Source organism: Chrysemys picta, chromosome 11, assembly GCF_011386835.1.
Source record: "Chrysemys picta bellii isolate R12L10 chromosome 11, ASM1138683v2, whole genome shotgun sequence".
NCBI lineage: Eukaryota > Metazoa > Chordata > Testudines > Emydidae > Chrysemys > Chrysemys picta.
The window spans coordinates 5,240,640-5,259,250 of NC_088801.1; the positions used below are offsets into that span (position 1 = coordinate 5,240,640).

Consider the following 18,611-nt stretch of genomic DNA (forward strand, 5'->3'; position numbering starts at 1 on the left):
TTTTAAAAATGTATTGGGAACAAAAAGAATCCTGACAGTAGTATTGGTCCATTACTAGATGGAAATGGTAGAATTATCAATAATAGTGCAGAAAAAGCGGACGTGGCTCAATAAATATTTCTGTCCTGTATTTGGGGAAAAACAGATGATATGGTCTCATCATATGGTGATAACACTCTTTAACATCCTCCAGAGATATTAGTGGAATGGAAAGTTGGCCATTTTTAAATCAACATGCCCAAATAACAGGCATCCAAGAATTTTAAAAGCGCTTGCTGAGGAGCTGACTGGACCATTAATGTTGAACTTCAATAAGTCTTGGAGCACTGGGGAAGTTCCAGAAGACTGGAAGAAAGCTAATGTTGTGCCAATTTTAAAAAGAGTAAATGGGATGACCCAGGTAAATTATAGGCTTGTCTGATTGACCTTGATCCTGGGCAAGATAATGGAGTGGCTGATATGGGACTCCTTTAAGAATTAATTAAAGGAGGATAATCTAATTAATGCAAATCACATGGGTTTAGGGAAAATAGATCCTGTTAAACTAACTTGTAATCTCATTTAAAAAAAAATCAATTATGGTTGATACAGCTAATAGTGTTGGTATAATATCCTTAGAGTTCTGTGAGGTGTTTGACTTGGTACCTCATGACATCTTGATTAAAAAACTAGAAAGATCTAAAATAAAAATGGCACACGTTAAATGAATTAAAAACTAGATAACTGATCAGTCTGAAAAAGTAACTGAATTGGAAATCCATTGAGCTGGTGTGTTTCTACTGGGGTCCCGCAAGGTTCTGTTCTCAGTTACTTTAATATTTCTGTTAATTATCTGGAAGAAGACCTAAAAGCATCACTGATAAAGTTTACAAATGACACAAAAATTGGGGCGCAGTAAATAAGGAAGAGTTAAAGGTCACTGATTCGGAGCGTTTGGTAAAGTGGGCACAAACAACTTATATGCATTTTAATACAGCTAAATGTAAATCAGGGGTCAGCAACCTTCGGCACACGACCCATCAGGGTAATCCGCTGGCGGTCCGCAAGACATTTTGTTTATGTTGACAGTCGACAGGCATGGCCCCCCAGAGCTCCCAGTGGCTGTGGTTCACCGTTCCTGGCCAATGTATGTTTTTTCTCACACAAATATTTAGTTTAGATCAAAACCATCCTTTTGATCCTCATGGATTTCCGGACTTAACATATCTGATACCTTAGCAGAAGAAAGTCTTCCACTTATCTGTTAGTTTCTGCCAAAATGTTCAGTAAGCAAGAAAAGAGTGTAATTAAACTTTATGGGCCTTCTAAAGATTAAACAAAATGTCTGAGAATGTTAAATGTATTTTTATGGTTTTCTGAATAAGAATTTGTCACCAACTAATAATTTATAATGGCCTTTTTAAAAATATATATAATTTATCTCTTTCATTACAGAATGATGTTAGAGTCAAATTCGAACACCGAGGTGAAAAAAGGTAAGACAGGAAAAGATAAACTATTTTAATGCATTTCTGTTGCTAGTTTATGAATTTTATTGCTATTTCTCTGCTAGTGTCCCAAAGAAACCATTAAAAGTACTTGATAGAAATTGATGTACATACATGGCTTAAGAGAAGTAGAATAGTCAGCACAAATAAGCAGAAAATAGAAATGTATAATTTAAACAGAATTGTCAAATATGATTTACTTAGATGTAAATCCCAAAGAATGGACTTGATTTTTTAAATGCTCTCTTATGAATAACTTTATTCACATGAATGAAGTCACTGGGACTTATGCTCATATGAATAAGTGGTTGCAGGATCAAGCCCTACATTAGTAAGAAAAGGAAACATTTTGATTTGCCCTTTCTGTACTGACTGTGATTTTGTGGGAAAATCCTAACGGGAAATTCTGCTATAGGAAGGTCTTCTGAGATTTGTAACTGCGCTGTTCTGATTGGTTTCTACTGAAACTTCAGTTATATTTAAACTTCGTGTTGGGGGCAGAGAGTGAGATATTCAAAAGCTTAAAAAGCATAATTAAAGCTAAGATGTATGATTCCATCTCCCTTATGTGGAAGTCTCCCACTTTCCTTCATGCATCTCATTTGCTTGGAATCTGTTTCTCAACTGGTTTGCCATGCCTCATTTTTCTTCTCCAAGTACTTCCTGCCAATTTGCTTCTTCCAGTAGACCTTCCTACAGAGTAGTGATCACAAATTAAACTATTGAACATTAACTCAAATTAAAAAAAGACCTAAAAAATTCTGATCATATTCATTGTATAAATTGTAAACTCTTCCGAGCAAGGACCTTTATCTTCATGTTGGTGGGTGTGAAACACCAAGCACGCTCAATACTATGTAACCAATAATAATGATGATAGAGAACTCTATTTTTAATAATAGCAAATGCAACAGTTCTCTTTTCTTTTTAAAAAACAAAACCAAAATTACACTAAAGCCTGTGCTACTGGTTACCAGTCGTTAGTGGCGTGTAAAATCTATCAATGCAAGTTCTTCCATGCTAATCAGAATGCAGCGTGGCCACCTTTTAAAATGGCTAGAAAAATAGAAGTACTCTTAGTGGCCATTACCAGACTTCACTATCTGTGTCTGAAATTGTAATTGAAATGTATTAGCACATCATTCATGGAAGCGTGTTTTTTGTAATGCAAAATACATCCTTATAGCTGCCTTTAAAAATAAGACTATTTCAGGCCAGATAGAAGTGATTTGGAGCTAATGCCCAGGTGATATTGGAGGCACAAGGTGGGTGAGTTAACATTTTTTTATTGGACCCACTTCTGTTGGTGAAAGAGGCAAGCTTTCACCAACAGCAGTGGGGCCAATAAAAAAATGTTAACTCACCCACCTTGTGCCTCTAATATCCTGGGACCAACATAGCTACAATTGCCAACAGGTGATACTGGACAGACCAAGTCCAATATGCAGGTTGAGCTCTGATGTTCTGTGTAAGAACATGCAGCTCCAAAGATACCAGGATGGTGTGGCACAGTGGACATAGGGTTATGCAATAAATAAATATTTTGAATGGTGCTTCTACATTGTTGTGAAATAGGAGGCAGAAAGGAGGAGTCCGAAGCTATTCATGAGTTCCTAAGATAATATATATGGCATTCTAAACTGATAGCCAAAGTCTTCTAGTAAGCAAAGTTTCAAGCTTGCTGAATGCACAGTTGACTAAGGTGAGAAAGGAAAGAGACTTTCCTTAATGACCTAGCTTCTGTCCTCCTTTCCCCAAGAAAACAGTGTTCTTACTGGTATGTTGGTTAATGAAGACCCAGATAAAAGGGACCATTAGCCATTGTTAATTTTCCAGTGTAATATCCATAAAATTCAAGTGGAATTTCTCTTCAGGATTTGTGGTTATTATCTGCCTCGGTAACTTAGAATAGAGATGAAGCAAAAGTCTGTTATATGGCCTTTCTGCTGAAATAATTTAATAGCCTCTATTTGAGAGATATTTGTACCTAATGGAAGCTCTGAGAGTGACACATATTTAGGATCTTTTAGTTTTGGTGGCATTCAGCTAATAGGAAATCTTTAATTTGAGTTTATAACCCACATTTTAGAAAATTGTAAGGGAATTTTACGTAAAAAACACTGAGTGTTGAGGGTCTCAGAAATTTAACTACATCATATCTTTCAAAAACGGGGGTGAGTGGATGGTATTTTTAAGCTCTCCTCCTGATTCTAGAAAATTTGTTAGCTAGTTAAAATGAAGGTGGTAATATTGATGTAATTCAGGGGTTGGCAACCTTTCAGAAGTGGTGTGCCGAGTCTTCATTTATTCATTCTAATTTAAGATTTTGCATGCCAGTAATACATTTTTAGAAGGTCTCTTTCTATAAGTCTATAATATATAATTAAACTATTGTTGTATGTAAAGTAAATAAGGTTTTTAAAATGTTTAAGAAGCTTCATTTAAAATTAAATTGAAATGCAGAGCCCCCCGGACCGGTGGCCAGGACCTGGGCAGTGTGAGTGCCACTGAAAATCAGCTCGTATGCTGCCTTTGGCACGCGTACCGTAGGTTGCCTACCCCTAGAATTCTAACTCTTCTGCTGGTCAACCCATTACTAGCCTACATCCTGTTTTTCTTAGGGCAGGTCTACACTACAAATTTACATCGGCACATCTGGTGAAGATGCTCAAAGCCTCTGTCACAGCCTCTGTTTGTCGGAGGGTGGAGATGGATGGCAGGAGAGAGATCACTTGATCATTGCCTGTTAGGTTCACTCCCTCTGGGGCACCTGGCATTGGCCACTGTCAGTAGACAGGATACTGGGCTAGATGGACCTTTGGTCTGACCTGGTACGGCCTTTCTTATGTTCTAAGCCAATGGACGAGAGCTCTCTCATTGGCTTAACTCCACCTCTGCAAGAGGAGGTAGCTTCTCCCACTGACATAGCTATCCTGCCGTCATAGCTCTGTCTACACACGTGTGTGTGTGTGTGTGTTAAGGTCAGTATAACTACTTTGTTTGGGGTGTGGATTTTTCACATCCCTGAGTGGCGTAATTATACCGAAGTAAGTATGTTGTGCAGATCAAGCCTCAGTGATAGCTGCCTCCACTGTTCTACTTAGTTCTGTTAAACAGAAGTTATTGAAATTTACAAGACTCCTCCATTCTGGAATACTTGGAGCAGGTTCTGGAATATTTAATGCCGTGTGTGCTCACCAAAATGAAGCAATATGCAAGTTACTAAAGCACAGCTAGCAGGACCTAATTTTATGCCTACTAACTGAGTGTTCCTTTAATTTTTACTGCAAAAGATGCTTTTTTAAATTTATTCTGCATATTAAGGCAGCAAATATTTTGTAAACTGTTTCTTCTTTTTCCTGTTATAAGATTACTCATGGGTAATTCATGAATAAACAATGATCCTTTCAAATTAGTGAAAAAAAATTCCAAAAATTATTTTTTCTGTTACAGGATTCTACAATTTCCCAGGCCTGTCAAACTAGAAGATCTTGCATCTAAAGCTAAAGTTGCTTTTGGACAGCCTATGGACTTGCATTACAGCAATAATGAGGTAATATTCTGCCTTCCTGAATCCTCAGTTTCTCATATTTTAATGTATTAATGGTTCTTGTTCGAGTGCTTGCTCATATCGATTCCAATCAGGGGGTGTGCGCGCGCCGCGTGCACGATCGTCGGAGAATTTTCTACCCTAGCAACACCCGGCGGGTCGGCTGTGGAGCCCCCTAGAGTGGCGCCTTCATGGCGCTGGATATATACCCCAGCCGACCCGGCGCCCCCTCAGTTCCTTCTTACCGCCCCTGACGGTCGTTGGAACTGTGGAGCGCGGCATAGCTGTTCTCCACTCTCCCTAGCTTATTCCATTTTGTAGATAGTTGTAGTTATAGTTGTAGTTGTTATATAGTTAGATAGTTGTTCATTTACTCTATTAATAGTTGTGGATAGTTAAAGGGGATTAATGGGGTTGTCTTTCCCCCTTTTTCCCCCGGCGCATAGCCGGGCTCATGCCCAAGGCTCCCGGCTTTAAGCAGTGCGCGTCCTGCGCTAAGCCTATGCCCACAAGTGACCCGCACGACTCGTGTCTGAAGTGCCTGGGAGAGTCCCATCAAACAGATAAGTGTAAGATCTGTAAGGCCTTCAGACCGAGAACCAAAAAGGAGCGGGACTTTCGGCTTCGGCAACTCCTCATGGAGGCGGCACTTAGCCCGGACACTCCATCGGCGCATCAAGTCCCAGCGCCAAGCGCCTCGGTGCGCAGTGCCCCTGCGGCACTGACTGCCCCGGCACCGCGGGTGGAGTCGGACAAGCCGCCGTGGCACCGGACCCCTTCGGCACCGCACCCGCCGCAAGTGCCTCGGCGCCGATCGTTATCACCGGGACATAAGAAATCCCGTAAGGCGCAGGAGACTGCCGTCCTGAAGACGCCGGCCCACCCGGTGCCGGGGGTAGAGCCGCGTCCACCGGTGGAGCACCAAAAGCAGGTGCCTCTGGCACAGTCGCCTCCAGCTCCGAGGCCGTCGAGTCTGGTGCGGACGGGATCACCACTGTGGTCGGTGGTAGAGCCGTGCCTCCCGTCGACCCCAGAGACCTTCGCGACGGCGAGAGACTTGATTGCTCTCGCGGAGCCGGCACCGCCCCAACCACTGGCACCGTTGGCCCCTCGTCCGGTGCAATCCAGGGGAAAACCTGCCATGATGCGCCCACTGTCTCAAGGACTGGAACCACGGCACCGATCCAGGTCCCGAAGCAGGTCCCGACGCCGCTCGCAGTCCCGGCGCCAAATATCACCTCGGCACCGGTCGTACTCGCGGCTAAGATCATCGTCGCGGCACCGTTCTACGTCCCGGCACCGTTATGATCGTCGGTACCGTTCGACCTCGAGACATAGTTCCCGGCACCGATACGAGAGACGCTCGACGTCGAGGGGCCGCTCTCGGCACCGGGCCTACTCGAGATCGCCTTCCAGGTCCAGGTCGGACTCTCGGCACCGACGCGGTCATTGGCACCGATCCCGATCTCGGCACCGCTCACCGGCACCGCATAGAGACCGATCATCTCCAGACCAGCACCGCACGGCACCGTATCTTCCGGAGCTCACCTCGGCGCGGTCGGCACCGCCATGGCCGTCGAGATCAGTGTCTCGCTCCTCCGATGGGGCATCGAGATCGGCATACCCCCCTCAGGGGCAGGCCGATGAACTGGACATGGGCCACTGGCAGGAGGTAGCGGACGATCCCGCTCAGGGACCTTCGCACTGGTCGTTCTGGACCCCGTGGGCGTACCATCAAGCACAAGGGGCTCCACCACCATCAGCCTCTCGCTCAGTGCACTCTGAGAGAAGGGCCCCAGAGTCCACCATCTCTCGCCCTCCTCCAGGGGGCATGGAGGCTTCCGTGCCCGCACCACCTGACGTCCTGGACCCAGGGGCAGGTGATGCTCCGCTCCAGGGCTCATTGGACCAGGACCCGCCCTTGGATCCCTTGCCACCTGAGGCATCTTCCTCATCTTCCCCAGATGAGGCAGTGGCGGGCACGTCGAGCACAGGTCCACCCCCGATAGATCTCCGGGCACACCAGGACCTATTACGTAGGGTGGCACGTAATATGGACCTACAGGCAGAGGAGATAGTGGAGGTGCAGGACCCCATCGTGAACATCCTCTCTGCGGATGCCCCATCCAGAGTGGCGTTGCCCCTGATCCGCACGATCCAGGCTAACGCCACTACGATATGGCAAACTCCTGCCTCTATTCCACCCACAGCCAGAGGGGTGGAAAGAAAGTACTTTGTCCCCTCAAAGGACTATGAGTACTTGTATACTCATCCCCAGCCGTGTTCACTGGTGGTGTCATCAGTGAATGCAAGGGAGCGCCACGGTCAACAGGCTGCAGCGCCCAAATCGAAGGACGCTAAGCGCTTCGATTTGTTTGGGCGTAAGGTTTATTCAGCTGGGGGGCTACAACTTAGAGCGGCTAACCAGCAGGCGCTCCTGAGCCGCTATAACTTTAATTCCTGGAACTCTATGGGGAAGTTCAAGGAGTTGGTTCCCCAAGAGTCCAGGGAGGAGTTTGGAGCCCTGGTAGAGGAGGGTAAGAAGGTGGCTCGGACCTCCTTACAGGCCTCCTTGGACATAGCAGACTCGGCTGTGAGAACCCTGGCTTCAGGTATCGCCATGCGGAGAATCTCCTGGCTCCAGGTCTCGGGCCTGCCTCCTGAACTGCAGCAAACCCTGCAGGATTTACCTTTTGAGGGACACGGATTGTTCTCGGATAAGACGGACTCTCGTCTGCAGAGCCTCAAGGACTCGAGAACAATCATGCGCTCCCTGGGGATGCATGTTCCGGGTCCCCAGCGCAGGCCATTTCGGCCCCAGCCTCAGCGGTTCTATCCCCCCCCCACCTCGTCCGAGACAGGACTCTGCCAGAAGGCGGGGGCGAGGTGGTAGGAGAAGGTTGACCGGCCCTCAACCCGGTCAGAACCAGGGGCCACCTAGGCCACCTTCAGGCCCCAGGCAGAACTTTTGAAGGTGCAGTCGAGGACGGAGCCCCAGTCACCCCCCAGGATCCAACCCCCTCCTTTCGGGATCGCCTCTCCCATTTCCACCGTGCTTGGTCCCTTATAACCTCGGACCGTTGGGTCCTTCGCACGGTGGAGAGGGGATACGCTCTCCAGTTTTCTTCATCCCCCCCCTCCCACCCTCCCTCCCCGTCCCTCTTCAGGGACCCTTCTCACGAGCAACTTCTTATACAGGAGGTTTCTACGCTCCTATCTATGGGGGCCATAGAGGAGGTTCCATTAGAGTTAAGGGGCAGGGGATTTTATTCCCGCTACTTCCTGATCCCCAAGTCCAAAGGGGGTCTGCGACCCATCTTAGACTTACGCGGACTCAACAAATTTGTAGTAAAGTTGAAGTTCCACATGGTCTCATTGGGGACCATTATCCCTTCCCTGGATCCTGGAGACTGGTTCGCCGCCCTCGACAAGAAGGACGCATACTTCCATATAGCAATCTACCCGCCTCACAGGCGCTTCCTGCGGTTTATGGTAAACAGGGTGCATTACCAATTTGCAGTCCTTCCCTTCGGCCTATCCTCGGCCCCAAGAGCGTTCACAAAATGTATGGCCGTCGTGGCGGCATACCTTCGTCGGCAAGGGATACAGGTGTTCCCGTATTTAGACGACTGGCTAGTACGCGGTCGCGCCAGAGAGCAAGTTCGAGCTCACGTCCGCATAATAGTACACACATTCCACGAGTTGGGCATCCTACTCAACGAAGAGAAATCCACTCTAGAGCCTACCCAGAGGATAGAATTTATTGGGGCAGTCCTAGACTCCGGACGTGCACAAGCTATTCTACCAGAAAATCGCTTTCATACCATCACAAGCCTCATTCGAGGACTCAGGGCCTTCCCAACTACCACGGTGAGGTCGTGCCTCACCCTGTTGGGTCACATGGCCTCTTGCACGTACGTAACCAGGCATGCCAGACTCCGGCTTCGCCCACTCCAGACCTGGGTGTCATCGGTATACCGCCCATATCTGGACAGCCTGAACATGGTGATCACGGTTCCGAACTCGGTCTTGACCTCCCTCACCTGGTGGCTAGACCACAGTGTGGTTTGCGAGGGGATGCCGTTTCATGCCCCACAACCCTCTCTGCACCTGGTCACAGACGCTTCATCTCTGGGTTGGGGTGCCCATCTCAACGAACACCATACCCAGGGCCTGTGGACTGCACCCCAGTTAGCCCTGCATATCAATGTTCGGGAACTGATGGCGGTGCGCCTGGCGTGCCAGGCATTTCTCAATCTCCTACGTGGCCGCTGTGTGTTAGTTCTCATCGACAACACCACGGCCATGTTTTACATCAACAAGCAAGGAGGAGCACGTTCGTCGATTCTATGCCAAGAGGCCATTCGCCTGTGGGACTTCTGCATTGCCCACTCAATCCATCTCACGGCATCATTCCTCCCTGGAGTCCAGAACACTTTAGTGGACCGACTCAGCAGGTCCTTTCAGACGTACGAGTGGTCTGTTCGTCCGGACATCATCTATTCCGTTTTCCAGAAGTGGGGATTTCCCCAGGTAGACCTGTTTGCATCTCGAGCCAACAGGAAGTGCCACGCGTTCTGCTCCCTACAAGGGCGAGCTCCGGGCTCTCTTTTGGACGCGTTTCTCCTGCCTTGGAAGGACCACCTGTTTTACGCCTTCCCTCCATTTCCACTGGTCCACAAGGTGCTGCTCAAACTACGCAGAGACCAGGCTCGAGTAATTCTAGTCGCCCCAGCGTGGCCGAGGCAACACTGGTACACCACACTGTTGGAGCTCTCGGCTCAGACACCGATCCCGCTGCCGTTGTGTCCAGACCTCATCTCTCAGGACCACGGCCGACTACGTCACCCCGACCTACAATCACTCCACCTCACGGCGTGGTTGCTCCATGGTTCACCCAGGCAGAGCGGCAATGCTCGCACTCTGTCCAGCAGATTCTGCTGAGCAGTAGGAAGCCTTCAACACGGACCACGTACTTGGCCAAGTGGAAGCGGTTCTCCTGTTGGTGCGAACAACGAGCCATGCCCCCGTTACAGGCACCTATTCCTCTCATATTAGAATATCTCCTCTCCCTAAAACAGCAGGGTTTGGCGATATCTTCAATTAGAGTTCACCTGGCCGCTATATCGGCTTTTCACCCAGGGGAACTCGCGTCCTCGGTATTCTCTAACCCGATGGTCGTTAGATTCCTCAAGGGCTTAGACCGGATGTACCCACAACAACGTCAGCCCGTTCCGACGTGGGATCTCAACCTGGTTCTCTCTAAGCTCACAGGGCCTCCATTCGAGCCACTAGCCACCTGTTCACTTCTGTACCTATCCTGGAAGACAGCCTTCCTCGTAGCCATCACCTCAGCAAGGCACGTTTCTGAAATCAGGGCGCTTTCATCCGAGCCCCCTTACACGGTTTTCCATAAGGATAAAGTGCAGCTTCGTCCACATCCTGCCTTTCTTCCTAAGGTGGTCTCTCCGTTTCACATGAATCAGGATATATTTCTCCCAGTCTTCCATCCTAAACCACGTGCTACTCGCCAAGACCAGCGTTTGCATTCCTTGGACGTACGCAGGGCCCTAGCTTTCTATATTGACCGCACAAAGCACTTTAGAAAGACGACGCAACTCTTTGTTGCAGTGGCCGACCGGATGAAAGGCTTACCGGTCTCCTCACAATGCCTATCCTCCTGGATCACGTCTTGCATCCGGACTTGCTATGACCTGGCAGGTGTCTCAACACCGCACCTCACTGCTCACTCCACGAGGGCCCAAGCTTCCTCGACTGCCTTCCTGGCTCAAGTTCCGATCCAGGACATTTGTAGAGCTACAGTTTGGTCATCAGTCCACACATTTGCAGCTCACTACGCACTGGTACAGCAGTCCAGGGACAATGCTGCATTCGGCTCAGCAGTTTTGCACACAGCAATGTCTCACTCCGACCCCTCCACCTAGGTAAGGCTTGGGAATCACCTGATTGGAATCGATATGAGCAAGCACTTGAAGAAGAAAAGACGGTTACTCACCGTTGTAACTGTTGTTCTTCGAGATGTGTTGCTCATATCCATTCCAAACCCGCCCCCCTTCCCCACTGTCAGAGTAGCCGGCAAGAAGGAACTGAGGGGGCGCCGGGTCGGCTGGGGTATATATCCAGCGCCATGAAGGCGCCACTCTAGGGGGCTCCACAGCCGACCCGCCGGGTGTTGCTAGGGTAGAAAATTCTCCGACGATCGTGCACGCGGCGCGCGCACACCCTCTGTTTGGAATGGATATGAGCAACACATCTTGAAGAACAACAGTTACAATGGTGAGTAACCGTCTTTTTTGACAGCTGAACATTTCAAGACTGAAATCCAAGGTATTTTCATGATGACTGAAGGCCACCTGATGGCCTCCTGCATAAAAAGCTGCAGAAGGGCCAAGGTTAGTCGCTTCTGCCTTGAGTTTGCAGGGTTCTCCGCTGCACCATTCCGTCAGGTGAATGGGATTTGTCTAAACAAGGATAAGGCAGAGGGCACAGACGCAAGATTTTGTAGGGAGGCAGCATGCTCTGGTGGATGGGACACCAGACTGGGGAAGGGGATGGGGGTGTGAATTTGATTTTTATTCCCAGCTTTGTCACTGATCTGCTATGTGACTTTTGGCAACTCATTTAATCTCTTTGTGCCTCCCTTCCTTTTTGTAAAATGTGGATGATATTTACCCTCACCGTAAAGTGCTTTGAGATCTAAAAATTAATATTATGTAAGTGTAAAATACTATTATTAGTATTGGAACATTTGAGTAAAGAGCCAGACCTTCTGTCTCATTTCTGGACTTAATTGTTTTCTTCCTCCTAGTTCCTCTAGGCAGTATAGCCAACTGGGGGGCCTCAGAAAAACGGGTGCCCTTGCACCGCAACCCGCTCTGCCTACCCGCCCGGCTCTCCTGCTGGTAGGAGCATGGGGGCGGGGGGCAGCAGAGGGAGCTACTGCAGGCGGAAGGGATGGGGAGGGGCCCCCACTTGCTCTGGCCCAGGGCCCCACAAAAGGGTAATCTGCCTCTGGGCATATGAATGAATTTTCTGCTCCTCTTGTTCCTCTTGAGTTAAAATGAGAAAGGAGAAGTGTGTTAGAAACAACCTACCACTGTTAAGCTAATAAATATTAGAAACTACTGTTTACCTTTTCTTCCCTAACCATTTGTTTGGTTTTGTCCACTTGTTGTATCATAATTAAGATCTTTGAGGTAGGACTAGGTATTTCACTAGGAGGGTGGTGAAGCACTGGAATGGGTTACCGAGGGAGGTGGTGGAACCTCCATCCTTAGAGGTTTTTAAGGCCTGGCTTGACAAATGGGATGATTTAGTTGGTATTGGTCCTGCTTTGAACAGGGGGTTGGACTAGATGACATCCTGAGGTCCCTTCCAACCCTGATATTCTATGATAGGACAGTCTTTACTGTACTTTATATCTCTACAGTGACCATTATGATGATGTCCCAATCCCTGATTATGGGTTTTAGGTTCTAACATAATACAAATACTAATTAATAGCTTAGTTTCTGGTTTTATTCTAAAATGTCGTCCCCCCCCCCCACACACACACACCCCGTTTGATTGTGTTTTTCTTTGGGTAACATGGAGGTTAATTGATTGCTAGAGAACCAAATTTGCAAAATGTTTCATTCCTCAAATTTCATTACAATAGTTATTTGTGGGCAGGGAAAATCCATTGATATAGACCAGTATTTTGCAGTTTCTTTATATAAACAGGAGATATTTCCATTCCAATTTGATTAAAATCTGGTTATGGTTTAAAAAAATGTTAATTATAATTTAAGTGGATTTTAGTTGGCAATTTGTGACCCTGGCCTAGGCAAATGATAAATTCAATTCATGCCTTCCTAGTGAGGCCTGTATTTATCCCATGTAGGAATGTTCCTGTCTGGCACCCTTCCTTGAATAATGTAATTACTTAATAGATAAGTCATTGGTGAATGTGTATAAACAACATTACTGTTTTAAAAATTGTATTTTGAATGTATATTATGAGAGATGACAAAATACATAATGATGTAGAAAAGAAGTTATATGAGCTCTGGGGGAGGGGAAGGTACAGTGATTTATTATGATACTTCTATGTGGGAGAACGAAGAAAATATACTAGAAGATGCTACACATGTATCTAAAGTTGCAGAAAATGTTACATTGTATATTTTGAAATGGTTGTTACTTTGTAATGAATGCCTGCTTCATTATGCTTTACAGATTAGAAGGCAAAGTTAAAATTGTGATTCAAATTTAATATTATTTCCTGATTCTCTTCAGTGCCTGACTGAGCCGTCTCAATGCTGCATTATCATAGTATTTTATGTTAATTGATTTACAAAAAAAAATTGGTGGGGGAGGGGGGGAGTCCTTAGTCACATACAGTATCAGGTTTATACCAACACTACTATTTTTGTGTCCCTTATTAAGACTAATTTTTTCCTCTCTTTCCCTGTAGCTGGTGATTCCGTTAACCACACAGGATGATTTGGACAAAGCTGTTGAACTGCTAGATCGTAGTGTTCACATGAAGAGCCTCAAGATATTGCTTGTAATACATGGAAATTCACAGGTACAAATTAGTATATTTATTAATGTCTAGATTAAAGAGTTCAATGGGACACTGCCTACTTAAAAATTACTCTTCTGTGTGAAATATTTATCTATTATTGTTACAAGTAACATCTAAGATTACTCCGAGATTAGAGAGAATGTTTTTCTGTTTGTTCAGTTCCTTTACTTTATGCATGTAACATTTCATATTTGGTCAGTTTCACTGTGTTTCCCTGGAGAGTTAAATTATTCATTACCCTCTTTGTGTGGGTTTTTCATACATCAGCAAAAGATATATTTTTTAAAATAGGAAAATGTGTAAAATGGCCAACATTGGCGTGCAATTTCAGAGGCTAGTGCAGTATTTGAAACTGCTATTTAAACTTTATAAATTTAATAATTTCAAACTTTCTTTAAATAAAAATAAGTGTTCAAATGCATCTGTCACAACAAATGGTAACAGTGGAGAGATGTAGTAGATTTGTGTTATGTCCCACAATACCACTTTATGTGGACATTACTAACACAATAAGGCCCTGATAATAATTTGGTAATTTGAGTTATACCACATTATAAATAATAATAATTATTTTGTATAGTGATTCTTTCAAGCTGAAATCCAAACATCAGATCCCATGAGCTAAAAGAGAATGTGTATTTTTCTTGACACAAACTGAAAATTGCAAGTTTGAAAAAAATCCTAATTATAACTGAAACATAATTTGCTATTTCAGTGTAATTTAAGATGTGGTTGTAGAAATGTTTGAATAAACTACTGAAGTGATATGAACTATATGGACTTTGAAGCAAATTGGCTTCTTTTCCTTAAGCTTATATTCTAAAAAAAAGGATATATTGCATGGAAACATTTCTCGTAACATAAAGAGCTTTTGGAAATCTGTAGTGTTTTTTTCTTTTTTTTCTCCTTTCGGGACTACAGAATTAAACTTATTTGTTTTAATTTTTTTTTTTTTTTTAATTTTTAGGTTCCTGTCCTAAGTAACCTGGAACCATTGCCATCACTGGAAGATTTGGATAATACAGTGTTTGGAGTGGCAGAGAGGAAAAACAGGCTGTCTGTAATAGGTAAAGCAATTAATATTCCTGTGATTTTAAGAGTATGAGCTTTCACTGTAAATTGTCCGCAGACTCGTACTTGAGAAAGTATCTCTATTAATCCTGATTGATTGGTTGATGCCATATTTCTTTTATTGAGGTTTTATTCATGCTGATGAGTTAGGTGATAATTTTTAGTTGTAAAAATCAAAGAAAAATTAAATAAAGGTAAATATTTTTTTAATTTGTGTAAATGTTTAGTGCAGAAAACACTGACCAAACAAGAATTAATCCACAGTTGAAAGAACCCTGTAATAGAATTAGATTTGGGATATTAGCAAATGGGTTTAATTCTTTGTTCCCTAATGTTCATCTATAGATTTCTTTTTTATTGTTCATTTGCAGACTCCTCCCTTCTATCCATTAAAGTCAGTGTCAATACTCCTTTGACTTCATTACATGCAGGATTGAGCTTCTGACAAAGCCATATTTATTTAAATGCAATGCATTTTCCTGACTGTAAGATTCCATACTTAAAAATGATGTTTGGACGATTTAGATTGTTCATGCTGCTTTTAAAGTACCTCTAGAGAAGCAGCCTGCGTTAGCATTGGGCTAATTAACCTTTTCTCCTATGCACAGTTTGAAGTGTGAGGTTAACTTGTGAAATTTAATTATGTGGATTCCTTGGTTTCACTTCTTCTTTGGCTAAAGAATTAATTGAACAAGTAACATTTGTTTCAGTCAATTTAATTGTAATTAAATTTGATTTTGCACATCATGTAAGCATATTTTGCAGTGTATATAGCACTGTTTACAAACAAAAGAAAATAGTGTGGCACTGTAACTCATCTGTGTTAGGGAGATAGTTGGATGCTTAATTAAATGCTTGCTTACTTTATTTTGGGATTGGATATTCAGCCATCTTTTCTTTAAAATTTTAAATATGACCGTATTAAATACAAATGTTAATGTGATATAAGGACCTATATTTAGGTAACAATTTGTCACACCTGGTTTGATGCAGTTGAAATGTGCTTTTTATTTACAACACCAAGTAGTGCCAACTGCAAGGTTTAAAATAATGAATCAGGCCACAAAAAATCATGTTTTGTTGTTTTGTTTGTGTTGTTTTTTAATAAATAATACATTTTGGATTATTTTTATTTGCCTTCTGGATTTTAAATCTTAGGGTTTGTGTTTTCAAGCTCTTCTCTGCAATGATGATGGTTAAAAACATTGTTTTTTTGTTTTTAGTGAAAGCTGAAATCTCACATCCTCATAAGACTCCAGGAGCTGGGGTTTAAGTAAAATGTCATGAGATCTCAATAAAATCACGAGAGTTGGCGTCAGTAAATGCTCCATTCTGATGAAATCTAGATCCAGTCGTCTGGTGTGCTGGAATTAATGAATTATATGCCTGTGCTGTATAGCGGAAAATGGGGCATTCTAAATGCAAGATTTAGAATGCACCAGATAGTTTACACGTTGACAGAGGCAAATTTTTATCCAGAGACAGATCTGTAGATGGACACAATTCCCAGATTACAGGTTTAGAATTATCTTGTCTCTCTTCTAATGAAGTTAAGGGCACCAAAATTGCGGGAGAAACACAGAATGTTGACTACAGGTCTAGGAGTGTTGTAAAGGAGAAAGTGATCACAGCTGCTCTGGGCCCCAGGAAGCCTATGACTGCCCTTAATTTTGGGTTAGTGAGGAATGTGAAGGAGAATTTCATATATATATATTTTTAAAGTAAGTTTTATCCTTAAAGATAACACTGAAAATATAAACTGATATATATTAGTCTCTGGGAGAAAGGAAGATGGCTGAAAGGCACCTTAAGATTCATCCCTTTCACACACTTTCATATAATATGAGTCAATTAATTTGGGGTTTTATCCCAAAGAATCATTTTGCAACCCTCTCCAGAATACAAAGGGCATAGTGATGTGATAGTAGTGAATTCTTTGCAGTTACCTTTAAACCCTCTTCAGTAAACTGAACTGTTGTTCTTGTTCTCTGCTATAGAAACAATGGAAATTTTTTCAGTCCTTCAGTATATAGATTGACTCGTAAGCAATCCTAACTCATGATGTTTAATAGTTCTTAATTTGTCATTTTAGCCCTGATCCTGGAAGCTGCTCGCACGAGCAGAGTCCACATCCATTGACCCGGATTGGGGTTTTATTTTGTCACTTAATACATTTTAAAGTAATACATTAAATACATTAAATTTTAGGAGAGGACATTAAAGTTTTAGTTGATGGTGCCCAGTTGGGGTTGTTTGTTTTTTAATCCTGGCCATTGGGAGTTCAGTACCTTGCAGTATCAGGCTCCACACGAGAGCAACAGTGAGCTTTTAAAAATTGTGAATAAATCATGGTAGATGTAGAAGCAAACTTCGTGCTTTACAAAAGAAAGAAAATACCATAGTAAGCTTTTTTTGCAGGAGAGGATTGTTTTTAATCTCCAGTCCAAGCAAAGTGTTCTCCAATAAACTGCCTTTTATTTTATTTTTTTTTAAAGGTTCTAATACACGTGATAGAAGTTCACCTCCCCCGGGGTACATACCAGATGAGCTGAACCAGGTGGTACGAAATGGATCATTCACTAGTATCAATAGTGAAGGCGAGTTCATTCCAGAAAGCATGGATCAAGTAATACATATTTTTTTCACTTCCACTTGATTAAATGTCACTGTGGGCTTGGTGACTGACTGACCCACCAAGTCCCACCTATCAGCTTTTCAGTTAATGTTTGTATAATGGTTTAAGAAAGTGAAGTACTATAAACCTAATAAGCATTACCACTTCTTCTGGCAGGTGCACAGGGGCGTGTCATTCTGTCCCTCTGATCTGTCTGTTAGCTTCATTCTGTAGAATAGTTGAGTATCAGAATCTACAAGAAATCCTGCTCTCATCTGAATATCGGTATCCGTCTGGATACTGATGGAAAAGATGGGAGGAGTCTGAATAGCTCAGAGGATTGAAAATGGGATATTTATGTGCCTTTCACATCTGGGCCATTATTATTTATCCTTATTACAGTGGTGCCCCATTTGGGATCAGGACCTCCTACAGGTAGACTGTATCCTCACAAGTAGTAAAGAGTCAGTACTTACCATGAAGAATTTACAGTGAGATGAGATGAGAGAGTGTGGAAGAGAAAACAGGCATGGTGTGAAAGTAACTTGTCAGTTGCACAGCAAGTCAGTGTCTGAGCTGGGAGTAGAACTTGTATCTCCTGACCCTCAGTGCAGGCCCTGTCCACTGAACAACACTGCCTACCAATCCTCTGATCAGATCCAGCCCATTTCTGTACATAATAAAAATCATTACCATTGGCCTGCATAAAGTCACTTGATGCCTCTCAGACATTTCAAGTACACAGATGCTCACAGGGAATTAGAGACCAAGGATTGCATGTATGGACACTCAAAATGTAAAATATTTATAGCATGTGCAATTGTAACAACCACCTGCATGAGTCATCAGTAGTATTTAATGTAGGACCTTCAGCTCTATAGCATATGCCTCTACTACTTAAACTATAGGAATAACTCACTTAGCTGGTAGAAGTAGTAGACTGATATCCTCTCTGGACCAGCCACTCAAAAGGGCATGTAACCTGGATTGTCACAGCCGCAGCAAAAGACACACCTCTGACCCCATAATCATCTCCTTTTCAAATTCAGGTTCTTCTCCTGGAGCCGTTTCTTTAAAAAACAAAAGGATTTTTTGAAGCATTGCCACAGCTAACTATCCTTTAGTAGCCTAATTTTTTTGCTCATGTTTTCCAAAAAATTTCAGCCTGAGATAGCGACCAAGCAAATTTTGTTATCTAATATAGGTGTTGCAAACACTCCCTCTCTTTGTGTGGTGTACTACATACATTTCTTTTAACATAATTGCTATAACTTACTATAAACACTGTAAATTAAATAC

The 18,611-nt window shown here is 43.7% G+C and overlaps 1 protein-coding gene across 1 annotated transcript in view; it reads left to right on the forward strand.

The window, feature by feature from the left end:
- The window catches only part of MAP3K2 (mitogen-activated protein kinase kinase kinase 2), a 70,988-nt gene that overhangs the window by 24,188 nt on the left and 28,189 nt on the right, over positions 1–18,611 (forward strand). Inside the window, 5 exon segments of the mRNA XM_065561419.1 lie at positions 1,435–1,475; positions 4,941–5,040; positions 13,514–13,627; positions 14,595–14,694; positions 17,194–17,324. Coding sequence (XP_065417491.1) covers positions 1,435–1,475; positions 4,941–5,040; positions 13,514–13,627; positions 14,595–14,694; positions 17,194–17,324 — 486 coding nt within the window.